This window comes from Salmo trutta, chromosome 18 (genome assembly GCF_901001165.1).
Source record: "Salmo trutta chromosome 18, fSalTru1.1, whole genome shotgun sequence".
In the NCBI taxonomy this organism is placed as follows: domain Eukaryota; kingdom Metazoa; phylum Chordata; class Actinopteri; order Salmoniformes; family Salmonidae; genus Salmo; species Salmo trutta.
Window position 1 is genome coordinate 50,497,863 of NC_042974.1, and position 27,954 is coordinate 50,525,816.

The 27,954-nt window shown below is 43.5% G+C and overlaps 1 protein-coding gene across 3 annotated transcripts; it reads left to right on the top strand.

Annotated features, from left to right (window-relative positions):
* Positions 1–230: 230 nt before the first annotated feature.
* On the top strand, positions 231–27,954 carry hkdc1 (hexokinase domain containing 1). Of its 3 annotated transcripts, XM_029698922.1 has the most exons (18): positions 231–497; positions 4,372–4,534; positions 7,292–7,440; positions 18,576–18,695; positions 20,961–21,056; positions 21,186–21,285; positions 21,389–21,572; positions 21,752–21,907; positions 22,045–22,278; positions 22,400–22,704; positions 22,927–23,075; positions 23,160–23,279; positions 23,424–23,519; positions 24,870–24,969; positions 25,060–25,243; positions 25,814–25,969; positions 26,620–26,853; positions 27,141–27,954. In XM_029698922.1, the coding sequence occupies exons 1-18, from the start codon at positions 435–437 to the stop codon at positions 27,268–27,270; spliced, it is 2,739 nt and encodes a 912-aa protein (XP_029554782.1). In that variant the 5' UTR covers positions 231–434; the 3' UTR covers positions 27,271–27,954. The 3 variants fall into 3 exon arrangements, with proteins under 3 accessions (XP_029554782.1, XP_029554784.1, XP_029554783.1); XM_029698923.1 differs by lacking the exon at positions 4,372–4,534 and having other exon boundaries at positions 421–497; XM_029698924.1 differs by lacking the exons at positions 25,814–25,969; positions 26,620–26,853; positions 27,141–27,954 and adding an exon at positions 25,294–25,368 and having other exon boundaries at positions 25,060–25,195.

Here is a 27,954-nt window from a genome sequence, read left to right on the forward strand (position 1 = left end):
CTATGTTTCCATTTCTATTGTTGAACCCATCCTTGTCTTTTGAATTAGAAACGGTAAAAGACCCCATGGTTCCAAAGGAAAGTGATCTTTGGAACTGAGCCAAGGCATTGCTAGGAGAGATCCAAGAAGTAGACCAGTAAGAGAGAGAGCTAGGGGCTAGGCTATTAATTATTGAGCCAATGGAAGGGCTGGTTATGGCTTAACTCGCAAAGTCAGGGAGAGGTGGAAAACAATCCACTGAGAGAGAAAAAAACACTCATACCACACTCACATTGGAGCTGAGGGGACAGAGAGCAACAAGCTCAAGGACTGAAACTGGACAGCTTCAAGAGAGGAAAACTGTTAATATCTATGAGATTATTCTGATTCAGGTTGTATTGCTTTGAGCAGAGACATTAGTTGCAGGATATAACTTACAGGTAACAGAAGTGAAGATGTTTGCGGTGCACTTGCTCTCTTTCTATTTCTCGAAGCTGCAGGAGGACCAAATCAAGAAGGTGAGACATTTCTGAGATGTCAAGTGTCGTATTTGATCAGAAGTTTGTTTGTTATGGTTATGTATACATACTGTAAGTAGCCTAGTTACTATAGAAATACAGATTTTGGTGATACTGTAATCATGTCAGTTGCATGTAATGCATGGGCAGGATTACTTTTTTTGTATTTTCTCCAACAACTTGTTTGTGAATTACAGCGCAAAGGATGGTTTAGAGTTTCTAGAGAGAGAAACATTTGCCTAAATGTTAGTTTGTAGAAATTAAATGATATTTGCTGGAGTTTCCAAATAGTTCATAGCAGTATTTACTGCAGTCTACAGGATTACTGTAAATGTATTTCATTTATGCCTGAATGTGAAATGTCTGTTTGAGTCAGTTGAAGCCTTTTGATGAGGAGGCCCTTCATTCAGGTAGGAAATCCTGACTGGTGTGGTGGCTTAATGGGGCTACATTTATTTCACAATGTTGCTTAAGGAATGATTAACCTTCTTGTTGCATTACTCATTTCCATGGATAGATAGTAGGGATTGCAAGACAAGAGGGGACCTTGTCCTCTGAAACCATGTTCATTGGAAAGGGATTTGTCATCACAGTTTGACAGCTTTACTGATATGCAGTGCATGCGTAGAGTATTCAGACCCCTTCAGTTTTTCCACATTTTGTTACGTTACAGCCTTATTCTAAAATTGATTAAATGCATTTTTTTTCATCATAATTCCACACACAATACCCCCTAATGACAAAGCGAAAACAGGTTTTTAGAAATGTTTGCAAATGTATAAAAATTTGAAATACCTTATTTACATAAGTATTCAGACCCTTTGCTATGAGACTTGAAATTGAGCTCAGGTGCATCCTGTTTACATTGATCATCCTTGAGATGTTTCTACAACTTGATTGGAGTACACCTGTGGAAAATTCAATTGATTGAACATGATTTGGAAAGGCACACATCTGTCTATGTAAGGTTCCACAGTTGACAGTGCATGTCAGAGCAAAAACAAAGCCATGAGGTCAAAGGAATTGTCCGTAGAACTCTGAGACAGGATTGTGTCAAGGCACAGATCTGGAGGAAACCAGGCACCGCTCATCACCTGGCCAATACCATCCCTACGGTAAACCATGGGGGTGGCAGCATCATGCTGAGGGGATGTTTTTCAGCAACAGGGACTGGGAGACTAGTCAGGATTGAGGGGAAGATGAACGGAGCAAAGTATAGAGAGATCCTTGATGAAAACCTGCTCCAAAGCGCTTAGGACCTCAGACTGGGGTGACGGTTCACCTTCCAACAGGACATCGACCCTAAGCACACAGCCCAGACAACGCAGGAGTGGCTTCGGGACAAGTCTCAATGTCCTTGAGTGGCCCGGACTTGAACCCGATCGAACATCTCAGGAGAGACCTTAAAATAGCTGTGCAGCGATATTCCCCATCCAACCTGACAGAGCTTGAGACGATCTGCAGAAAATAATGGGAGAAACTCTACAAAAACAAGTGTGCCAAGCTTGTAGCGTCATACCCAAGAAGACTCAAGGCAGTAATCACTGCCCAAGGTGCTTCAAGAAAGTACAGAGTAAAGGGTCTGAATACTTATGTAAATGTCATATTTTATACATTTGCAAAAATTTCTAAACCTGTTTTTGCTTTGTCATTATGGGGTATTGTGGGTAGATTGGGGGAAAAAACTATTTAATCCATTTTAGAATAAGGCTGTAACGAAACAAAATGTGTAAAAAATGAAGGGATCTGAATACTTTCTAGCTCTATATTCCATGTTTTACTTTCAAGTAGTCAGCTGTGTGGTTGTCAGCTGTGTGGTTGTCATCAGGGGTTGAATCCGTATTCGGGATGAAAACTATCCCATAATTGATGACTTTGGCATGATCATTTAAAACCAAAATACTGCATTCAATTCCTTTTCCACCGCATTAGTAACAGTTAAATCCCATGTGTCTTAGCCTCTTTAAACTCTTTCTTCTCATGCTCTGTATTCAACAGTTTGTTTGGTTTTGTTTGAAGTGTGGATACAGGAAACTAGAAGACAACTTTTATTTTTTTCCACAGATAGGCCTCTGAGAAAGCATGGGACAGATTTGATTTTGGATTATAGGAGTAGTTTCAGTCATTATTCTGAATCATTCACACTTGCAAGGCTAACTTTACAATATTTATGTTTGGTCCTTTACTTGGATATAGTCAAGTCATTCTATAGCTCTGTAGGTTCTTTGTCAGTTACAGTGGGGGAAAAAACTATTTGATCCCCTGCTGATTTTGTACGTTTGCCCACTTACAAAGAAATGATCAGTCTATAATTTTAACAGTAGGTTCATTTAAACAGTGAGATACAGAATAACAACAAAAAAATCCAGAAAAACGCATGTCATAAAATGATTAGCATTTTAATGGGGGAAATAAGTATTTGACCCCTCTGCAAAACATGACTTAGTACTTGGTGGCAAAACCCTTGTTGGCAATCACAGAGGTCAGACATTTCTTGTAGTTGGCCACCAGGTTTGCACACATCTCAGGAGGGATTTTGTCCCACTCCTCTTTGCAGATCTTCTCCAAGTAATTAAAGTTTCGAGGCTGACGTTTGGCAACTCAAACCTTCAGCTCCCTCCACAGATTTTCTATGGGATTAAGGTCTGGAGACTGGCTAGGCCACTCCAGGACCTTAATGTGCTTCTTCTTGAGCCACTCCTTTGTTGCCTTGGCCGTGTGTTTTGGGTCATTGTCATGCTGGAATACCCATCCACGACCCATTTTCAATGCCCTGGCTGAGGGAAGGATGTTCTCACCCAAGATTAGACGGCACATGGCCCCGTCCATCGTCCCTTTGATGCGGTGAAGTTTTCCTGTCCCCTTAGCAGAAAAACACCCCCAAAGCATAATGTTTCCACCTCCATATTTGACGGTGGAGATGGTGTTCTTGGGGTCATAGGCAGCATTCCTCCTCCTCCAAACACGGCGAGTTGAGTTGATGCCAAAGAGCTCCATTTTGGTCTCATCTGACCACAACACTTTCACCAGTTGTCCTCTGAATCATTCAGATGTTCATTGGCAAACTTCAGACGGGCATGTATATGTATTCTTGAGCAGGGGGACCTTGCGGGCACTGCAGGATTTCAGTCCTTACCAATTGTTTTCTTGGTAACGCTGGTCCCAGCTGCCTTGAGATCATTGACAAGATCCCCCTGTGTAGTTCTGGGCTGATTCCTCACCATTCTCAGGATCATTGCAACCCCACGAGGTGAGATCTTGCATGGAGCCCCAGGCCGAGGGATATTGACAGTTCTTTTGTGTTTCTTCCATTTGCGAATAATCGCACCAAATGTTGTCACCTTCTCACCAAGCTGCTTGGCGATGGTCTTGTAGCCCATTCTAGCCTTGTGTAGGTCTACAATCTTGTCCCTGACATCCTTGGAGAGCTCTTTGGTCTTGGCCATGGTGGAGAGTTTGGAATCTGTTTGATTGATTGCTTCTGTGGACAGGTGTCTTTTTTTTACAGGTAACAAGCTGCGGTTAGGAGCACTCCCTTTAAGAGTGTGCTCCTAATCTCAGCTCGTTACCTGTATAAAAGACACCTGCGAGCCAGAAATCTTTCTGATTGAGAGGGGGTCAAATACTTATATCCCTCATTAAAATGCAAATCAATTTCTAACATTTTTGACATGCGTTTTTCTGGATATTTTTGTTGTTATTCTGTTCAAATAAACCTACTATTAAAATTATAGGCTGATCCTTTCTTTATCAGTGGGCAAACGTACAAAATTGGCAGGGGATCAAATACTTTTTCCCCCCACTGTATTTGGCTGAAGATCAGTTGCACAGTGACTCTCCTACTCTTTGCCCCCCCCCCCCCCCCCCCCACCAGGTGGACAGGTTCCTGTATGCCATGCGTCTCTCCGATGACCAGTTAGTTGACATTTCAGCTCGCTTTCGTGCAGGCATGGAAAAAGGACTGTCCAGTGAAAGCAACGCTACAGCCGCGGTCAAGATGCTGCCCACACATGTCCTCTCAACCCCTGATGGATCAGGTGCTGACATGTCACTGATGACATTAATTAGTGAAACTACTGCTTTTGTCTGTCTGACACCATATACAGTGCATTCGGAAAGTATTCAGACCCCTTTACTTGTTCCACATTTACAGCCTTATTCTAAAATTGAATAAATCATTTTTTTCCCCTCCTCAATCTACCCACAATACCCCATAATGACAAAGCAAAACAGGTTTTTAGAAATATTTACAAATGTATTAACAAATTAAAAACGGAAATCACTTTTGCATAAGTATTCACACCCTTTACTCAGTACTTTTTTGAAGCACCTTTGGCAGCGATTACAGCCTCAAGTTTTCTTGGGTATGATGCTACAAGCTTGGCACACCTGTATTTGGTGTGCCAATTCTTCTCTGCAGATCCTCTCAAGCTCTGTCAGGTTGGATGGGGAGCGTGTCTGGACAGCTATTTTCAGGTCTCTCCAGAGATGTTCGATCGGGTTCAAGTCTGGGCTCTGGCTGGGCCACTCAAGGACATTCAGAGGCTTGTCCCGAAGCCACTCCTGTGTTGTCTTGGCTGTGTGCTGAGGGTTGTTGTCCTGTTGGAAGGTGAACCTTTGTCCCAGTTTGAGGTCCTGAGCATTCTGGACAAGGTTTTCATCAAGGATCTCGCTGTACTCTGCTCCGTTCATCTTTCCCTCGATCCTGACTAGTCTCCCAGTTCCTGCTGCTGACAAACATCCCCAGAGCATGACGCTGCCACCACCATGCTTCACCGTAGGGATGGTGCCAAGTTTCCTCCAGACGTGCCGCTTGGCATTCAGGCTAAAGACTTCATTTTTGGTTTCATCAGACCAGAGAATCTTGTTTCTCATGGTCTGAGAGTCCTTTAGATGCCTGTTAGGAAACTCCTGCCATGTGCCTTTTACTGAGGACTAGCTTCCATCTGTCCACTCTACTATAAAGGCCTGATTTGGTGGAATGCTGCAGAGATGGTTGTCCTTCTGGAAGATTCACCGATCTCCACAGAGGAACTCTTGAGCTCTGTCAAAGTGACCATCGGGTTCTCGGTCACCTCCCTGACCAAGGCCCTTCTCCACCGATTGCTCAGTTTAGCCTCTACACAATCCTGCCTCGGAGCTCTACGGACAATTCCCTAGACAAATGCACTGTCAACCTTGGGACCTAATATAGACAGGTGTGTGCCCTTCCAAATCATGTCCAATCAATGGAATTTACCACAGGTGGACTCCAATCAAGTTGTAGAAACATGATGGAGCATCAAGGATGATCAATGGAAACAGGATGCACCTGAGCACTATTTTGAGTCTCATAGCAGAGAGTCTGTATACATGTAAATAAGGTATTTCAGTTTATGTATAATTTGCACAAAAAAAATGTCAGCATGGGGTATTGTGTGTTGATTGATGAGGATTTTTTAATTTATTTAATCCAATAATGCTGTAACGTAACAAAATGTGGAAAAGTCAAGGGGCCTGAATACTTTCCAAATGCACTGTATACAAAAGTATGTACTCTAGACACCCCTTCAAATGAGTAGATTTGGCTATTTCAGCCGCACCCGTTGTTGACAGGTATAACAAATCAAGCACACACCGCCATGCAATCTCCATAGAGAAACATTGACAGTAGAATGGCCTTACTGAAGAGCTCAGTGACTTTCAATGTGGCACCGTCATAGGATGCCACCTCCAACTCGGTTTGTCAAATTTCTACCCTGCTAAAGCTGCCCCGGTCAACTGTAAGTGTTGTTATTGTGAAGTGGAAAAGTCTAGGAGCAACAACGGCTCAGCCACGATGTGGTAGCTCACAGAACAGGACAGTTTCAAAACCTACTCACTACCATGTTCCAAACTGCCTCTGGAAACAACGTCAGCACAATAACTGTTTGTCGGGAGCTTCATGAAATGGGTTTCTATGGCTGAGCAGCTGCACACAAGGCTAAGATCACCATGCGAAATGCCAAGCGTCGACTGGAGTGGTGTAAAGCTCTCCGCCATTGGAATCTGGTGCAGTGGAAACGCGTTCTCTGGAGTGATGAATGACGCTTCACCATCTGGCAGTCCGACAGATGAATCTGGGTTTGGCGGATGCTCGGAGAACGCTACCTCCACGGATACATAGTACCAACTGTAAAGCTTTGTGGAGGACGAATAATGGTCTGGGCATTGTTTTTCATGGTTCGGGCTAGGCCCCTTCGTTCCAGTGAAGGGACATTTTTAATGCTACAGCATACAATGATGTTCTAGATGATTCTGTGCTTCCAACTTTGTGGAAACAGTTTGGGGAAGGCCCTTTCCTGTTTCAGAATGACAATTCCCCCGTGCACAAATTGAAGTCCATACAGAAATGGTTTGTCGGGATCAGTGTGGATGAACTTGATTGGCCTGCACAGAACCCTGACCTGAACCCCATCAAACACCTTTGGGATGAATTGGAACGCTGACAGCAAGCCAGATCTAATCGCCCAACATTAGTGCCCGACCTCACTAATACTCTTGTGGCTGAATGGAAGCAAGTCCCTACAGAAATGTTCCAACATCTAGTGGAAAGCCTTTCCAGAAGAGTGGAGACTGTTATAGCAGCAAAGGGGGACCAACTCCAAACCCATGATTTTGGAATGAGATGCGGTGTCCACATACTTTTGGTCATGTAGTGTATGTAACAACTTGCTAATCATAAACTTAATAAATTCAGTTATATGTGACAGGAGGTGTAGTGCTGTTTTATGAACAGGTGGTCAGTCAAAGTTAAAATTGTGTTGTCTCCACAGAGAAGGGAGAGTTCCTGGCGTTAGATCTGGGCGGCTCCAAGTTTAAAGTGCTCCAGGTGAAGGTGTCTGAGAATGGGAAGAGAAGGGTGGAGATGGAGAGTGAGACATACCCTATCCCAGAGGAACTCCTGAACGGTAGAGGGACTGAGGTGAGTAGAATGCAGGGTTGGGGAGTAACGGATTACATGTAATCTGTTAGATGTAACGGATTACAGAATTTCAGAAAGGTTTGCGAAAAAATCTTTGACACTTTTCTGTTTTCTCAATGACATTCAAATCAGCATTGAAAAGAGGCGCACGTTTAAGTTTACCAGCAGCATACCACCCTGCATCCCACTGCTGGCTTGCTTCTCTGAAGCTAAACAGGGTTGGTCCTGGATGGGAGACCAGATGCTGCTGGAAGTGATGTTGGAGGGCCGGTAGGAGGCACCCTTTCCTCTGGTCTAAAAAAAATCCCAATGCCCCAGGGCAGTGATTGGGGACATTGCCCTGTATAGGGTGCCGTCTTTCGGATGGGTGTCCTGACTCTGTGGTCACTAAAACTCCCATGGCACTTATCATAAGAGTAGTGGTGTTTATATATAAAATGTATATCTCCATTGATTCTTGAAGAATATAACTTATAAATGCCTCATGAGCTTAGTTCAACTGTCACTCTCCATGAGAACCCAAAATATAAGCTTGGTATAACATTTATTAGAATGACTGGAATTCTGATAGATTTTGGTTTTTAATGTAAATATATCATTTAATTGTATTATTATATGTACAGTCGTGGCCAAAAGTTTTGAGAATGACAGAAATATTAATTTTCACAAAGTCTGATGCCTCAGTTTTTATGATGGCAATTTGCATATACTCCAGAATGTTATGAAGAGTGATCCGATGAATTGCAATTAATTGCAAAGTCCCTCTTTGCCATGCAAATGAACTGAATCCCCAAAAAAACATTTCCACTGCATTTCAGCCCTGCCACAAAAGGACCAGCTGACATCATGTCAGTGATTCTCTCGTTAACACAGGTGTGTGTTGACGAGGACAAGGCTGGAGATCACTCTGTCATGCTGATTGAGTTCGAATAACAGACTGGAAGCTTCAAAAGGAGGGTGGTGCTTGGAATCATTGTTCTTCCTCTGTCAATCATGGTTACCTGCAAGGAAACACGTGCCGTCATCATTGCTTTGCACAAAAAGGGCTTCACAGGCAAGGATATTGCTGCCAGTAAGATTGCACCTAAATCAACCATTTATCGGATCATCAAGAACTTCAAGGAGAGCGGTTCAATTATCAAAGGGCGCCCAAGAAAGTCCAGCAAGCGCCAGGACCATCTCCTAATGTTGATTCAGCTGCGGGATCGGGGCACCACCAGTACAGAGCTTGCTCAGGAATGGCAGCAGGCAGGTGTGAGTGCATCTGCACGCATAGTGAGACGAAGAATTTTGGAGGATGGCCTGGTGTCAAGAAGGGCAGCATAGAAGCCACTTCTCTCCAGGAAAAACATTAGGAACAGACTGATATTCTGTAAAATGTACAGGGATTGGACTGCTGAGGACTGGGGTAAAGTCATTTTCTCTGATGAATCCCCTTTCCGATTGTTTGGGGCATCCGGAAAAAAGCTTGTCCGGAGAAGACAAGGTGAGCGCTACCATCAGTCCTGTGTCATGCCAACAGTAAAGCATCCTGAGACCATTCATGTGTGGCGTTGCTTCTCAGCCATGAATAAAGAATGGTACCAACACATCCTCCGAGAGCAACTTCTCCCAACCATCCAGGAACAGTTTGGTGACGAACAATGCCTTTTCTAGCATGATGGAGCACCTTGCCATAAGGCAAAAGTGAAAACTAAGTGGCTCGGGGAACAAAACATTGATATTTTGGGTCCATGGCCAGGAAACTCCCCAGACCTTAATCCCATTGAGAACTTGTGGTCAATCCTCAAGAGGCGGGTGGACAAACAAAACCCCACAAATTCTGACAAACTCCAAGCATTGATTATGCAAGAATGGGCTGCCATCAGTCAAAAAAAAAGAAACAATTTTCTTTTTTTTTTAAAGGATGTGGCCCAGAAGTTAATTGACAGCATGCCAGGGCGGATTGCAGAGTTCTTGAAAAAGAAGGGTCAACACTGCAAATATTGACTCTTTACATCAACTTCATGTAATTGTCAATAAAAACTTTTGACACTTATGAAATACTTGTAATTATACTTCAGTATTTCATAGTAACATCTGACAAAAATATCTAAAGACACTGAAGCAGCAAACTTTGTGGAAATTAATGTTTGCGTCATTCTCAAAACTTTTGGCCACGACTGTAGTAGAAAGCGATGGGTTAGAGGAAGCCTACATAACCAAACCATAAAGTAAAATGTAACATCCATATATGGCCAGCTATGTAACCTTTAACATTGATTTATCCAGCAATAGATGTCGTTCAATTGGTAACATACATTTTTGTCTTCTTCGAATGCCTTTTTTTATAGGTAAAGTCATCTAAAAGTAACTGAATATAATCAGATTATGTTACTGAGTTTGGGTAATCCAAAAGTTTCATTACTGATTTAAACAGGTAACTGTAATGGATTACATTTAGAAAATAACCTACCCAACCCTGGTAGAATGACAACAGATGTTGTTATGCAGACAGACATAAACTGTTCAAAAATGGGAATCATTCAAACCTGCACTGTCAATTTTTTTTTATAACAAATAAAATAAATGATGGTAATTTACTGGCAGCCAGTTACCTGTAAGTTACTGTAAAAAAAAAGGTACAGTATGTTACCATACATTTCAAATAAACTTTGGTTTAACAATACATTACTGTAAAGAAAGCTTCTTTACAGTAAAGCACTTATTTACAGTAATGTACTGTAAAAAAAAATATCTGGAATGAATGATAATATTCTGTTCCTTTTTTTTAAAGGTAAGTGGTACACTGTTTAGCTAAAATAGTGTAAACCTCTTTAATCAATATGATTACATTTGATGGCGCTGGGGGAGATGGCTGCCGTTTTATGGGCTCCTAACCAATTATGTGTATTTTTTTTGTGTCTGTGTTTTTTGTAACTTATTTTGTACATAATGTTTCTGCCACCGTCTCTTATGACCGAAATAGCTTCTGGATATCAGGACAGCAATTACTCACCTCGTACTGGACAAACAAGTCGGACGCTAAGGATGTACTTCAGACATCTGACAAGGCCCAAATCCCCGCCATTCGCTTGAAGAAGTGACGGAGATATCGGGGACATAGGTTGAGGTGCCTTGTGAGGATCCGACAGCGAGTGAATAATCTGCCTGTACCATCAGTCCTATTTGCCAACATGCAATCATTGGATAACAAAATGGATGAGCTCCGATCAAGACTATTCTACCAACGGGACATTAAAAACTGTAATATCTTATGTTTCACTGAGTCGTGGCTGAAAGACGACATGGATAACATACAGCTAGCTGGGTTTTCGGTCCATTGGCAAGATATAACAGCTTTGTAGGCCTATGTAGCCAAATTTTTATCTATGATTGTATGCTATCATTCATGTTTGTTGTATGTTATTTTTATATCTAAAAATTAACCATCAAGCCATGATTACAGACACCTGTGTGTGTCCTTTGACACTATATAAACTAGTGACCTGCAGTGTTTGTCATTATACCCTGATGAAGACAGATATTCTGTTGAAACGTTAAATATTAGGTTATTAAATTGCATTAGAGGTCCTAGAGTGTGTGGCTGTCCTTTTCTTTTTTAAGATAGAACAGCTGCCTCTAATAAGACAAGGGGTGCAGTCAATGTATATTTGTAAACAACAGCTGGTGCACAAAATCTAAGGAAATCTCAAAGTTTTGCTCACCTGAAGTAGAGTATCTCATGATAAGCTGTAGACCACACTATTTACCAAGAGAGTTTTCATCTATATTCTTCATAGCTGTCCATTTGCCACCACAAACTGATGCTGGCACTAAGACCACACTAAATAAGCTGTATACAGCCATAAGCAAACGGGAAAATACTCATCCAGAGGCGGCGCGCCTAGTGGCCGGGTACTTTAATGCAGGGAACTTAAATCCGTTCTAATTCATTTCTACCAGCATGTTACATGTGCAACCAGAGACGCGTACAAAGCTCTCCCTCACCCTCCATTTGGCAAATCTGACCACAATTCTATTCTCCTGATTCCTGCTTACAAGCAAAAACTAAAGCAGGAAGCACCAGTGACTTGGTCAATAAGAAAGTGGTCAGATGAAGCAGATGCTAAACTAAAGGACTGTTTTGCTAGCACAGACTGGAATATGTTCCGGGATTCTTCTGATGGCATTGAAGAGTACACCACATCAGTCACTGGCTTCATCAGTAAGTGCATCGATAACATCGTCCCCACAGTGACCGTACATACATACCCCATACATACATACACTGGCTCCGATGCTCGTCGGATGTGGCAGGGCTTGCAAACTATTACAGACTACAAAGGGAAGCACAGCCACGAGCTGCCCATTGACACAAGCCTACCAGACGAGCTAAATTATTTCTATGCTCGCTTCGAGAAAAATAACACTGAAACATGCATGAGAGCATCAGCTGTTCTGGACGACTGTGTGTTCACACTCTCCATAGCCGATGTGAACATATCAATATTCACAAGGCCGCAGGGCCAGACGGATTACCAGGACATGTACTGCGAGCATGCGCTGACCAACTGGCAAGTGTCTTCACTGACATTTTCAACCCGTTCCTGACTGAGTCTGTTATATCAACATGCTTCACCATAGTCCTTGTGCCCAAGAACACTAAGGTAACCTGCCTAAATGACTACCGGCCCGTAGCACTCAAATCTGTAGCCATGAAGTGCTTTGAAAGGCTGGTCATGGCGTACATCAACACCATTATCCCAAAAACTCTAGACCCACTCCAATTTGCATACCACCCCAACAGATCCACAAATGATGCAATCTCTATTGCGCTCAACACTGCTCTTTCCCACCTGGACAAAAGGAACATCTATCTGAGAATGCTATTCATTGACTACAGCTCAGCGTTCAACACCATAGTGCCCTCAAAGCTCATCAATAACCTAAGGACCCTGGGACTAAACACCTCCCTCTACAACTGGATCCTGGACTTTCCGACGGGCCACCCCCAGGTGGTAAGGGTAGGTAACAACACATTCACCACGCTGATCCTCAACACAGGGGCCCCTCAGGGGTGTGTACTCAGTCCCCTCCTGTACTCCCTGTTAACTCATGACTGCATGGCCTGGCATGACTCCAACACCACCATCAAGTTTGCTGATGACACAACAGTGGTAGGCCTGATCAACGATGAGACAGAAAATAGGGAGGAGGTCAGAGACCTGGCCGTGTGGATCCAGGTTAACAACCTCAACGTGATCAAACAAAGGAGATGATTGTGGACTACAGGAACATGAGTACAGAGTACCCCTCCATTCTCATCAATGGGGCTGTAGTGGAGCAGGTTGAGAGCTTCAAGTTCCGTGGTGTCCACATCACCAACAAACTATCATGGTCCAAACACACCAAGGCAGTTGTGAAGAGGGGCACGACAAAGCCTATTCCCCCTCAGGAGACTGAAAAGGTTTGGCATGGGTCCTCAGATCCTCAAAGTTCTACAGCTGCACCATCGAGAGCATCCTGACTGGTTGTGTCACTGCCTGGTATGGCAACTGCTCGGTCTGCAACAGCAAGGCACTACAGAGGGTAGTGCTTACGGCCCAGCACATCACTTGGGCCAAGCTTCCTGCCATCCAGGACCTCTATACCAGGCAGTGTCAGAGGAAGGCCCTAAAAATTGTCAAAGACTCCAGCCACCCTAGTCATAGACTGTTCTCTCTGCTACCGCATGGCAAACAGTACCGGAGCGCCAAATCTAGGTCCAATATGCTTCTTAACAGCTTCTACCCTGAAGCCACTCCTGAACACCTAATCAAATGGCTACCCAGACTATTTGCACCCCCCCTACTGTTATTTTATTGTTGCTCCTTAATTATTCGTTATTCTGCTATTTTTTTTAATTTATTTTCTTAACACTTATTTTTCTTAACTGCATTGTTGGTTAAGGGCTTGTAAGTAAGCATTTCACTGTAAGGTCTACACATGTTGTATTCGGCGCATGTGACAAATTTAATTTGATTTGCTGATTTTTCAATATGACCCCACCTGGGATTTGAGCTCACAACCTCTGGATTTGGGGTACGCTGATCTTTCTACTGTACCACAAAGTCTGTAGCATTTTACAGATTCATTACCTATAATAAATCTCTGCACTTTGCACTTTTTGATATCTGCGCTGCGCTTAACTGTTATCTGACTAATCTCTCATAATTTATTTAATTTACTTATTTCAGAAATGTTAACGTTTGCTGTATAGTTGCCTCATGTTGGTGGGGTATATTATTTTGTATTAATTTTACTCCTGAATCACTATGATACATATAATAGCTTTTCTTGAGTGTATTTTAAAAAAAAAGCTGACATTTACTTTGAAGTCCTGTCACGGCTGTCTGTAAGAGGGAACCAAGGTGCAGCAGAGGATGTGCTCATCATTAGAATTTTAATTCAGATAAACAAGAGAACACTACAAAATGAACAAAACGACAGCAAACAGTCCTGTTAGGAAAATACTCAAACAGAAACAATTACCCACAAACATCGTGGGGGAAAAGGAACTTAAATGTGATTCCCAATCAGACATAACAAGCGACAGCTGTCTGATTGGGAAATCACCCCCGAGCCCAACATAGAAATAAAACACAAAGAAAGGCTATAACCAAAACATAGAAAATAAACCATAGAAATGCCACACCCTGACCAAAATAGCAGAGTTCACCTGGTCAGGGCGTGACAGTACCCCCCCTCCAACGGTGCGTACTCCCGGCGCACCAACCTAAAGTCTATTAGGGGGGGGACCCGGGTGGGCGCCTCACCCTCGGTGGAGGCTCTGGCCCCGGGCGTGTTTCTCCCCCTGCCTCCACCCTAGCCCTACCCCTCTGGCCCGGACTGGACCACGGTGGAGCGGCATACTCAGGCTCCGGAGCGGAGCCGCCGACCGGAACAGGACTGGTCACCGGTGGACCAGACACAGGCCGTGCCGGACTGTGGACACGCGCCGTGGGCCTAGTGCGGGGAACAGGAATGGGCCGGACAGGACTGGGGACACGCACCACTAACCTGGTGCGGGGAGCAGGGGCGGGCCGGACTGGACTGGGGACACGCACCACTGGCTTGGTGCTGGGAGCAGGGACGGGCCGGACTGGACTGGGGACACGCACCACTGGCTTGGTGCGGGGAGCAGGGACGGGCCGGACTGGACTGGGGACACGCACCGTGGGCTTGGTGCGAGGAGCAGGGACGGGCCGGACTGGACTGGACACACGCACCACTGGCTTGGCGCGGGGAGCAGGGATGGGCCAGACAGGACTGAGGACACGCACCGTGGGCTTGGTGCGAGGAGCAGGGACGGGTCGGGCCGGACTGTGGACACGCACCACTAACCTGGTGCGGGGAGCAGGAATGGGCCGGACAGGACTGGGGACACGCACCACTAACCTGGTGCGGGGAGCAGGGACGGGCCGGACTGGACTGGGGACACGCACCACTGGCTTGGTGCGGGGAGCAGGGACGGGCCGGACTGGACTGGGGACACGCACCACTGGCTTGGTGCGGGGAGCAGGGATGGGCCGGACTGGACTGTAGACACGCACCACATTCGCCCGGCAAGGGCGAGGTGCCGGCACAGGACGTGCTAGACCGTGACCGCACACCGGCGACACAGTGCGCCCAAGCGGCGCCGGATATCCTGGACCGAGGAGGCGCACTGGAGGTCTGGAGTGCACAGCTGACATCACCCGTTCTGGCTCAACGCCCACCTTAGCCTGGCAAGTGTGGAGCGCTGGCACAGAACGCACTGGGCTGAGCAGCCGTACCGGAGACACAGTGCGCGTCCTCGGCGCAGGATACATCGGACCGAGAAGGGGCACCGGAGGCCAGGAGCGCTGAGCCGGCACAACACGTCCTCGCTGAACACTCCCCCTAGCCCGGCAAATGTGGGGCGCTGGCACAGAGCGCACTGGGCTGTGCAGGCGCACTGGCGATACCGTGCGCACCTCTGCCACCCAAGGCTCTTCCTCCACGCTGTCCCTACGCAGGTCCTCCAGGACCTGCCACATCTCTGCCTCCTCCTTCGCCGTTATCCCCCACGAGAGCAGTGGTCTGGGCTCTTCCTCTGCCCTTCCGGACCACCCCATTAGCCCCCCCCCAAAATTTTCTTGGGGGTGTCTTCCGGGCCTCCTCGACCGCCGCCTGCGACTCCTTCCACCGGCTGGCATCACCTCCTCGACCTGGGAATCCCTCCGCCAGGGTCCTTTCCCCGACATGATCTCCTCCCAGGTCCAGAACTCCTTTCCCTCGCGAGCCCATCTCTCGCGCTCCTTTTCCTCCCGCTGCTTGGTCCTGGTGTGGTGGGTAATTCTGTCACGGCTGTCTGTAAGAGGGAACCAAGGTGCAGCAGAGGATGTGCTCATCATTAGAATTTTAATTCAGATAAACAAGAGAACACTACAAAATGAACAAAACGACAGCAAACAGTCCTGTTAGGAAAATACTCAAACAGAAACAATTACCCACAAACATCGTGGGGGAAAAGGAACTTAAATGTGATTCCCAATCAGACATAACAAGCGACAGCTGTCTGATTGGGAAATCACCCCCGAGCCCAACATAGAAATAAAACACAAAGAAAGGCTATAACCAAAACATAGAAAATAAACCATAGAAATGCCACACCCTGACCAAAATAGCAGAGTTCACCTGGTCAGGGCGTGACAAGTCCGAAGTGTAGCAATACAGGTGAAATCACTTATTGACACAGACATGGTGGTGTAGCAGGAAGATCGTAATACCATGAACCAGGAGGTTCTGAGTTCAAATCCCAGTTGAGGTCCTGAGGACATGCTGAATAGTAATTACTTTATAAATGAACGTACATGATTAAGTGTATGTCAAAGTGTGTCAAATATGTAAGTTGAAAAGACAGCGACTTTGTAGGGCATCACCTGTGAAATCTCATGAAAAATATCCACGTGAGACTTGTGGTGTACTCCTCAATGCCATCACAATTGAAGTGTTCCAAAACCACATGGTTTCACCTGATTAAACACGTGAAAGGTTACAGTGCATTCGGAAGGTATTCAGACCCCTTGACTTTTTCCACGTTTTGTTACGTTACAACCTTATTCTAAAATTGATAAAATACTTTTTCCCCCTCATCAATCTACACACAATACCCTATAACGACAAAGCGAAAACAGGTTTTCAGAACATTTTGCAAATGTATTAATAAAAAAAAACGTATCTTATTTACCTAAGTATTCAGACCCTTTGCTATGAGACTCGAAATTGAGCTCAGGTGCATCCGGTTTCCATTGATCATCCTTGAGATGTTTTTACAACTTGATTGGAGTCCACCTGTGGTAAATTGTATTGATTTGACATGATTAGGAAAGGCACACACCTGTCTATATACGGTCCCACAGTTGAAAGTGCAGGTCAGAGCAAAAACTCAGAAACAGGATTGTGTCAATGCACAGATCTGGTTGAAGGGTACCAAAACATTTCTGCAGCATTGAAGGTCCCCAAGAACAAAGTGGCCTCCATCATTCTTAAACAAAGTTTGGAACCACCAAGACTCTTCCTAGAGCTGGCCACCCGGTCAAAGTGAGCAATTGGTGGAGAAGAGTTTTAGTTAGGGAGATGACCAAGAACCCTGAAAATATTTGTGCAGCGACACTCCCATCCAACCTGACCGAGCTTCAGATGATCTGTAGTAAAGAGTGGGAGAAACCCCCCAAATACAGGTGTGACAAGTTTGTAGCGTCACCCAAGAAGACTCGAGGCTGTAATCATTGTCAAAAGTGCTTCAACATAGTACTGAGTAAAGGGTCTGAATACTTATGTAAATGTCATATTTCAGTTTTTTGTTTTTAATACAATTTCAAACATTTCTAAAAACCTGTTTTTGCTTTGTCATTATGGGGTATTGTGTGTAGATTGAGGGCAAAAATAATTATTGAATCCATTTTCAAATAAGGATGTATCGTAACAAAATGTAAAAAGAGTCAAGGGGTCTGAATACTTTCCCGAATGCACTGTATGTGGTCATGGGAACATTTCACATGTGAAATCATTGTGTTTCCATAAGGGATGGCAGATTTCTTTTTAAATGTCTTTGAAATCTGAGCCATACATGTAACGTGCGTCGTATAGAGGGGACCAAGGCGCGGCGTGTTGAGTGCTCATGATTATACTTTAATGAAAATGAACACTTATACAAAAGAAACAAAACGACAGTCAACAGTTCTGTCAGGTTACGTGAACGAAACAGAAAACAACTACCCACAAAACATAATAGAAAAAAACCCCAACTTAAATATGATCTCCAATTAGAGACAACGCGAACCAGCTGCCTCTAATTGGAGATCATCCCAAAAACCTCCAACATAGAAATAGAATAATAGAACTAAACATAGAAACAAAAACATAGAATGCCCACCCATATCACACCCTGACCTAACTAAACAGAGAAAAACAGCTCTCTTAGGTCAGAGCCTGACAATACAGCTCGGAAGTCACCTTTCACTGAGAATGGATGCTTTTTCCTTCTGTTTTGTTCTAATCTATTTGAAATTTCCAAATTGCTATATTTTCTGTCATTGGTTGGCTTTCCACAGATACTTTTTTACCAGAAAAGTCAGACCCCCCACTTACTGAGAACTGAATCATCACACATTTCATCAGGATCTTTGTGTCAGGACATTTTTGGTTAGTCAACACAGCTCCATTCTGTTCATTTCCCAAGCACTGTGATGACGCACATGACAAATCAGCTGTTTTCTTAGCTGAATCTCTAGTTTCAGTGGAAACAAGTACACTAACATCTACCTGTCTCTCTTTGCACACAGATCTATGCCTATAAATATACAATCAAATAATGATTATGGAGCTTGACAGGGAAGCTGACCTTTTAGCAGTGATGCCATTTCATCAAGAAGATGCAGCAGGCATCTGTGCTAGCATTTTCCCAAGGATGCTGGGCAGTTCTGTAGGCAGGGTTCGAGAGAACTAATAGGTCTACAGCATAAAGGAGGCCGAAGTAATTCAGAAGGAATCAGAGTACTTTACTCATTTTGAGTAATCAGATTACATTACTGTAATTAGTCACAGATTACATGTTGTAAGTAATCTGTCCAACACTGTCTCTTTTACAGATGTTTGACCATGTTGCAGAGTCTCTGAAAGACTTCCTGCAAAAGAAGCACATCAACCAGAAGAGGAAAGCTTTGGGCTTCACCTTCTCTTTCCCTTGTGGACAGTCCAAAATAGATGAGGTATTTAAGCCATATGGCACGAGAGGGTGTGGTATATGGTCAATATACCACGGCTAAGGGCTGTTCTTAAGCACGACACAACGGGGAGTGCCTGGATACAGCCCTTAGCCCTGGTATATTGGCCATATTCCTCAAACCCCAGAGGTGCCTTATTGCTATTATATATATATCTTTAAAATATATATATATATATATATATATATATATATATACATATATATATATATATATATATATATATTTATTTTATATTTAAAAAAAATATATATATATTTTACCTTTATTTAACTAGGCAAGTCAGTTAAGAACAAATTCTTATTTACAATGACGGCCTAGGGACAGTGGGTTAAGTGCCTTGTTCAGGGGCAGAACGACAGGTTTTTATCTTGTCAGCTCGGGGATTCGATCTAGCAACCTTTCAGTTACTGGCCCAACGCTCTAACCACTAGGCTATAAACTGTTTACCAACGTAATTAGAGCAGTAAAAATAAAAGTTCTGTCATATCCGTGGTATAAGGTCTGATATACCACGGCTGTCAGCCAATCAGCATTCAGGCCTCGAACCACCCAGTTTATAATTAACACTACAGCCTAGGTTATTGATTAGATGTCTCTTTACTCTAGATACCATGGAAATCATATCTTAAACCTGTTGAGGACAGACGTTCCGCTAGCGGAACGCCTCGCCAATATCCAATGGAAGAATGTGGTGCGAAATACAAAAACCTCAAAAATGCAATAATTTCAATTTTTCAAACATACGACTCTTTTACACCATTTTAAAGACAAGACTCTCGTTAATCTAACCACATTGTCTGATTTCAAAAAGGCTTTACAGCGAAAGCAAAACATTAGATTATGTTAAGAGAGTACATAGCCAAAAACTATCACACAGCCATTTTCCAAGCAAGCATATGTCACAAAAACCCAAAACACAGCTAAATGAAGCACTAACCTTTGATGATCTTCATCAGATGACACTCCTAGGACATTATGTTATACAATACATGCATGTTTTGTTCAATCAAGTTCATATTTATATCCAAAAACAGCTTTTTACATTGGCATGTGATGTTCAGAATATGCATTCCCACCCGCAAACTTCCGGTGAATTTACTAAATTACTCATCATAAACGTTGACAAAATACATAACAATTATTTTAAGAATTATAGATACAGAACTCCTTTATGCAATCGCTATGTCAGATTTTAAAATAGCTTTTCGGCGAAAGCACATTTTGCAATATTCTGAGTACATAGCTCAGCCATCACAGCTAGCTATTTTGACACCCGCCAAGTTCGGGGCTCACTAAACTCAGAATTACTATTAGAAAAATGGTATTACCTTTGCTGATCTTCGTCAGAATGCACTCCCAGGACTGCTACTTCCACAATAAATGTTGTTTTTGTTCCAAATAATCGATAGTTATGTCCAAATACCTCCGTTTTGTTCGTGCATTCAGGTCACTATCCAAAGGGTAACACGTGAGTGCATTTCGAGACCAAAAAATTCTAAATGTTCCTTTACCGTACTTAGAAGCATGTCAAACGCTGTTTAAAATCAATTTTTATGGTATTTTTCTCGTAAAATAGCGATAATATTCCAACCGGCCAATAGTGTATTCATTCAAAGAGGAAAAGAAAAAATAGCATGGTCGCGTGAACGTGCATATCCAATCTCTTTGTCACCAGGCAGACCACTGACAAACTGAGCTACTATACTCTGCCCAGAGACAGAAGACGCCTCATTCCGCTTTCTGAAGGCTTTAGAGAGCCAATGGAAGCCTTAGAAAGTGTTACGTAACCCCACAGATACTGTAGTTTCGATAGAGAATCAAAAGAAGAACTACAAATTCTCAGATAGGCCACTTCCTGCTTGGAATCTTCTCAGGTTTTTGCCTGCCATATGAGTTCTGTTATACTCACAGACACCATTCAAACAGTTTTAGAAACTTCAGTGTTTTCTATCCAAATCTACTAATAATATGCATATTCTCGTTTCTGGGGAAGAGTAGTAACCAGTTTAAATCGGGTACGTTTTTTTCATCCGGCCGTGAAAATACTGCCCCCTATCCCAAACAGGTTATCACTCCAAAAATATCAGATGGGCTCCAATTGATTATCAGTAAAAATCAGATACCTGCAAAGCCACTTTCATATGATGTAACAGAAGGTGTGAACTGCATTGACAAACTTGTTCATTGTGTGACTATCTATTCAGAGTGTAATCCTTGCTTTCTTTCAACAATCAAAACCTGTTTTAGGGAGTGCTGTTGTCATGGTCAAAGAACTACAAGGCCAGAGGAGTCCTGGGGACCAATGTGGTGCAATCCTTGAGACAGGCCATTGATAGAGTCGGGGTATTAAGGGAGATCTTATTCACTACTTATTATCACTCATTTCATTTTTTTCTTGCATTTCTGTATATACTACAGTATATATATAAAAAGGAATTTGTCAATTAAAACACCAGCCAACACTGTTTATAGGGAACCAATGTGGATGTCCTGGCCCTTGTTAATGACACAGTGGGAACCATGATGACCTGTGGCTATGACGACCAGCGTTGTGAAGTGGGGGTCATTATAGGTCAGCCTGATATTAATTTGCACCCTTCATTCAGAATGGTTGTTTCATTGTCAGTATTATCAGCCTACAAATAGTCTTTCTCACCATCGCTATGTAATCTCAGGCACAGGTACTAATGCTTGTTACATGGAGGAGCTGAGACACATTGACCTGGTGGAAGGAGACGAGGGCAGGATGTGCATCAACACAGAGTGGGGAGCCTTCGGGGACGATGGGGCACTCGATGACTTCATTACACATTTTGACCGAGAGATTGATGCTGCCTCCACCAACCCAGGGAAGCAACTGTAAGCACCAAAATCCATAACCAACCATATTGGAAATACATGAAGTATTAGGTATCATTGTAAAAATTCTGAGTAAACCAACGATATGGTTTCCCTTTATTTACAATTGACGGAATAGGGGCCTTACACTAGTAGGAATGTAAATAATGACTGTTAACACTAGTGTGTTGCTCTGTTAGGTTTGAGAAGATGGTGAGTGGGATGTACATGGGGGAGTTGGTGAGACTCATTCTGTTAAAGATGGCCAAGAAGGGACTACTGTTTGATGGCAGAGTTTCCAATGCTCTACGCACCAAAGGGAAATTTCAAACCAAACACATCACTTTAATTGAACAGTAAGCGCATTTTCCATGAGTCTTAATGCTCACACTATAAATATATTGTATATCATTTATTTGTACTAATTTTCACAGACATTATTCAGGGAAATGTATGTTACACTGTGATAACTATGTCAGAACTATACTTCCAGGTACAAAGACGGGCTGAAGAACACCAGGGAAATCCTTACGGAGCTCGGCCTTTCCCCCTCAGCAGATGATTGCCTTGCCGTCCAACACGTCTCCACCATCGTGTCCTTCAGGTCAGCTAACCTCTGCGCCGCTGCGCTGGCTGCCATCCTCACCCGCATCCGCGAGAACAGGAAGCTGAAGAGCTTGCGGATCACTGTTGGGGTTGACGGAACTGTCTACAGAACACATCCACAGTATGTAGCCATAAGTCACGGAAGGTTTCTGCTCAGGGTGGCAGTTTTCCTCTTTGCCTGTGAACGCTGACAATAAACTCTCTCCCTCTCTGTCTCGCTCTCTCTTTTCTCTCCCTCCCAGGTACCCCAAGAGGCTCCACAAGGTGGTGCGCCGGTTGGTGCCAGAGTGCCATGTGCGCTTTGTGCTGTCTGAGAGTGGTAGCAGTAAGGGGGCTGCTATGGTAACAGCGGTGGCTCAGAGGCTGGCGGCCCAGAGGAGGGAGATCAATGACACTCTTGCTCTACTCAGCCTGAGTCCAGAGAACCTCCAGCAGGTCAGGGACAAGATGAGAGTGGAGCTAGAGAGAGGCCTTAGGAAGGATTCCCACAGAACTGCCTCTGTTAAAATGCTGCCCTCCTTTGTGTACAGGACACCTGATGGGACAGGTGAGAGGACTGGCTACAGATTGCTATGCACTCGATCTAAAGGTTTACCTTGTTGTTCATAATGCGGAACGTTACCATGTTATTACCATGCTATAACCCATTATTACACTTTATTCTGTACCATCACCTTAACAGTTTATGAAATGTTGCTGTCTAAAATCACATCATTAGGTGCAAGTTGTTCCATTTCAAGTCAAGTGATTACAATGTTTATTATTGCAGAGCGAGGAAAGTACTTGGCTTTGGACCTGGGAGGAACTAACTTCCGGGTGTTGGTGGTGAAGATCCGGAGTGGAATACGCAAGTCTGTCCGCATGTACAACAAGATCTACGCCATCCCTCTGGAGATCATGCAGGGCACAGGAGAGGAGGTGAGCCCACACACACCCCACCACCCCCCGCTGACTGCTAACTAGGTCCCTAACCCCTTAGCCTGACAAACTCTTTGTTTCTAGCTGTTCGACCACATTGTCCAGTGCATCTCAGATTTCCTGGACTACATGGGGATGAAGAATACTCGTCTCCCGCTTGGTTTCACCTTTTCTTTCCCCTGCAGACAGACAGGAATCGATAAGGTAAAAGTACAATCGTCATGATGACGAAATCATCCTCAATGCCAAAGAATGGCAGTTATTTCAATGACCGGTGTGCTTAATCAGGGTAAGTCATTCCGTTATTAAGTATGTTACCAGTCTCCATTGTAATACTTCCTTCCTCAGGGAAGTTTGGTTAGCTGGACCAAAGGGTTCAAAGCCACAGACTGTGAAGGAAATGACGTTGTGGAAATGCTCCGAGAGGCTATCAAAAGACGGAATGTGAGTGAAATGGAACAAGACCCGCTGTTCTCTGTAATAGGTAGTCTAGAAAACATATACTATTGCCCATTATGAAAGTGAATATATACACTACCGTTCAAAAGTTTGGGGTCACTTAGAAATGTCCTTGTTTTTGAAAGAAAGGCACGTTTTTTTGTCCATTAAATACCCAAATTGATCAGAAATACAGTGTAGACATCGTTCATGTTGTAAATGACTATTGTAGCTGGAAAGGGCAGATTTTTCTTTTAATGGAATATCTACATAGGTGTACAAGAGGCCCATTATCAGCAACCATCACTCCTGGTGTCCAATGGCACGTTGTGTTAGCTAATCCAAGTTTATCATTTTAAAAGGCTAATTGATCATTAGAAAACCCTTTCGCAATTATGTTAGCACAACTGAAAACTGTTTTGCTGATTAAAGAAGCAATAAAACTGGCCTTCTTTAGACCAGTTGAGTATCTGGAGCATCAGCATTTGTGGGTTCGATTACAGGCTCAAAATGTCCAGAAACAAAGACCTTTCTTCTGAAACTCGTCAGTCTATTCTTGTTCTGAGAAATGATGGCTATTCCATGCAAGAAATTGCCAAGAAACTGAAGATCTTATACAACGCTGTGTACTACTCCCTTCACAGAACAGCTCAAACTGGCTCTAACCAGAATAGAAAGAGGAGTGGGAGGGTCTGGTGCACAACTGAGCAAGAGGACAAGTACATTAGAGTGTCTAGTTTGAGAAACAGACGCCTCACAAGTCCTCAACTGGCAGCGTTGTACAACGCTGTGTACAACTAGTACACAGCGTTGTACGAGATCTTCAGTTTCTTGGCAATTTCTTGCATGGAATAGCCATCATTTCTCAGAACAAGAATAGACTGACGAGTTTCAGAAGAAAGGTCTTTGTTTCTGGACATTTTGAGCCTGTAATCGAACCCACAAATGCTGATGCTCCAGATACTCAACTAGTCTAAAGGTTTTATTGCTTCCTTAATCAGCAAAACAGTTTTTAGCTGTGCTGACATAATTGCGAAAGGGTTTTCTAATGATCAATTAGCCTTTTAAAATGATAAACTTGGATTAGCTAACACAACGTGCCATTGGAACACAGGAGTGATGGTTGCTGATAATGGGCCTCTGTATGCCTATGTAGATATTCCATAAAAATCTGCCGTTTCCAGCTACAATAGTCATTTACAACATGAACAATGTCTACACTGTATTTCTGATCAAATTTGATGTTATTTTAATGGACAAATAAAATGCTTTCCTTTCAAAAACAAGGACATTTCTAAGTGACCCCAAACTTTTGAACGATAGTGTAGGTCAAAAGTAATATTTTGTTTCCTGTAGGAATTTGATCTTGACATTGTTGCCGTGGTGAATGACACAGTGGGCACAATGATGACATGTGCATATGAAGACCCCAAGTGTGAGATAGGACTCATTGCTGGTATGTAGGGCCTATTCTCAGCCCTGGTGGTTTTACATTGTACTATAGAGTGACGTATGTATGATCTTAGTGTGAAATGCTGCCCCCTAGGGACGGGGAGTAATGTGTGCTACATGGAGGAGATGAGGAACATTGAGATGGTGGAGGGGGACGAGGGACAGATGTGTGTGAACACAGAGTGGGGCGGTTTTGGCGAGAATGACTGCATCGAGGACATCCGGACCAGGTTTGACAGAGAAGTAGATGAGGGGTCATTGAACAACGGCAAACAAAGGCAAGTTGTTAACATCCAAACCTGACTGACCACTTCCTGTACCACTACAGGACACATCCAGACCTGACTGACTACTTCCTGTACCTCTAGAGGACACATCCAGACCTGACTGACCACTTCCTGTACCACTACAGGATACATCCAGACCTGACTGACCACTTCCTGTACCACTAGAGGACACCCTGGTGCCAGGGATTGTCATTCAATTATTTTCTTATCCATAATTCAGTCTAAATCTAATGTGAATTAGTTATTCAACCATGCTAAAGGGAGATGCTTAATTAATGTTTGTGGACACTGTCCCATAATCCGGCTTGGTCAAGGTTCTACAAGTATCTACATGATAAATGCTAAATATTAGTTATTCAACTGTGCAAAGAGATATGCATTATACTTGATTATGCTTATGGGAATTTTCCCTAACACATTATCGTTTAAAAAGGCTTGATTAAAATTATGCTTGACCATATTCTGGTTAACAGGAGGTCTAGACTATTGGCACAGTGAAATATTGAATAATTGAAGCTGTTTTGCATGTTGCCTATTTCATGTCATATCCTGTTGCCCCAGGTTTGAGAAGATGACCAGCGGTATGTACTTGGGGGAGATAGTGAGGCAGATTCTCATCGACCTAACCAGGAGAGGTCTTCTGTTCCGAGGCCACATCACAGAGCCTCTGAAGACCAGGGGCATCTTCGAGACCAAGTTCCTGTCCCAAATAGAAAGGTACAGAGTTGTATAAATTATCACGTAGTACAGCAACTCAGGCCTCTAATAGTAGACAGATCGAATGTAAGTCCACATAGGATATAGGATTACTAATATGAATATTTGAACATGTGCTTTTAAAGTCGGTTAGGAATACTTAAGTATTTACAGTTGCATGAATAGGCTTTTATACTATGGTGTCCAGAAACGTAACAAACGTTTTGCAACAGAAACCGTTTACTCCAAACGGAAAACATTTTCAGTTTCTATTGGACAAATTCAGGTGGGTCCCTCCCTGTTTTGTTCTGTTTGAGCTTCTGTTTGCTTATGAATGTCTCTGTTTGGTTCCTTCGGTTCTGAGTCCCTGCCCATCTTCCGAAAACATTTTAAAAAACGTACCTATTCACAAAGTATCTTAATTAATCCCACATGACCCCTCACCCCTACCCTTGTGTTTCTCGCGCTTGTCTTTTCTTAATAGCACTGACTTTGCTGATAGCTACTTTGAGGAAACAATTACTTACTATGACTGTGATTTGTGGTTGTCTGTCCTAGCTAGCTACCTTAAGATGAACGCACTAAATGTAAGTCGCTCTGGACTAAAATGTAAAATGTAGTGAATAGGTGTACAAGAATATCAAGTGTGTGACTCCTCTATCTCCACCCAGTGACCGGTTGGCACTACTGCAGGTGAGGTCCATCCTGCAGCAGCTGGGTCTGGACAGCACATGTGATGACAGTATCATCGTCAAGGAGGTGTGTGGTACAGTGTCTCACCGGGCCGCTCAGCTCTGTGGAGCCGGAATGGCCGCCATTGTCGACAAAATCAGAGAGAACCGTGGGCTGAACCAAATGAACATCACCGTGGGGGTGGACGGAACACTCTACAAGCTGCATCCACAGTGAGTAGCCACCAGGGGCAAGGGATATTTAGATTTAACAGGGTTAGAATTATTCTTGAACAGACTGCAGAGTTTTGTTTATGTCGTTATATTTTTATAGAGAGAGAAGGGGAGATAGTATTTCTGGTCAGATTAGAGTGCAAGGAAGGAAGCAAGGAAATCAACCCTCCACCTCAAGGGGCAACATGTAGCCAGGAATCAAATTAAGCCCTAGTTCAGACTTTGGCACAGTTTTAAAGAGTTTTAAAGCACAACACATCTAACACAGTACCTCTTGAACTGTGCAGCTTTTCCAGAATCCTCAAGGACACGGTCAAGGCTCTGGCGCCACAGTGTGACGTGGAGTTTGTCCTATCAGAAGATGGCAGTGGCAAAGGGGCCGCCCTCATCACAGCTGTGGCGCGTGGAGAGACTTAACACAAGATTAGACCTCGTGTATGCACAGTTTTTTTGTGCCAAACACACAAAGGAATTGGGACCCTTGTGGTTCTTCCTAATCGTCGTCTGCCATTGTAAATGTAATGTAAGGAAGGTGTGATGCTGTGCAATATTCTCTGGCCATTGTACCACTGCAATATAACCAAATAGCTACTGTTAAAATTCTGTCTGTATTTGGATTATCCACCTCTACACTGCTATACCTATCCAGACCCTCTTGCAAAACATTGAATGGGTTAGGACGAAGGGGAAGAGGTAGGGAGCAGATTGAGACTCACTGCTACTATCTAGATGTGTTATTGCATTGTTTTGAAATAGTCCTCATGCTCTCAGCAGACAGGAACAGCAATGGGAGTGGGCCAGAGCAGAGGGAGTTGGAAAATGGAATGGATCAGACTGGAATGTCATAACAACACTATTCAGCATTGTGATGATCTGGTGGGTGAAGTCTGAGGAAGTTAAACGTGCAACTTTGTTCAAGCTCTCCATATGCAACAGAGTATGTGTCAACTTGTATGATGCTTTTTTATTTTAGATATCAACAGGACTAATTCCACTTATATGAATATATTAGTACTGAAGGAAATGCCTATCTCAATGTACAGAATATACCCACTAAAGTTATCTGTATTCAATAAACTACTCCAAATAATACAATTCAAA

Excerpts from the sequence above, each read along its gene's own strand:
- hkdc1 (XM_029698922.1), top strand. The coding sequence starts at position 435 with ATGTTTGCGGTGCACTTGCTCTCTTTCTATTTCTCGAAGCTGCAGGAG. Across the intron at positions 21,057-21,185 it reads AGGCCATTGATAGAGTCGGG|GGAACCAATGTGGATGTCCT; the intron begins GTATTAAGGGAG and ends CACTGTTTATAG. Across the intron at positions 24,970-25,059 it reads TGAGATAGGACTCATTGCTG|GGACGGGGAGTAATGTGTGC; the intron begins GTATGTAGGGCC and ends GCTGCCCCCTAG.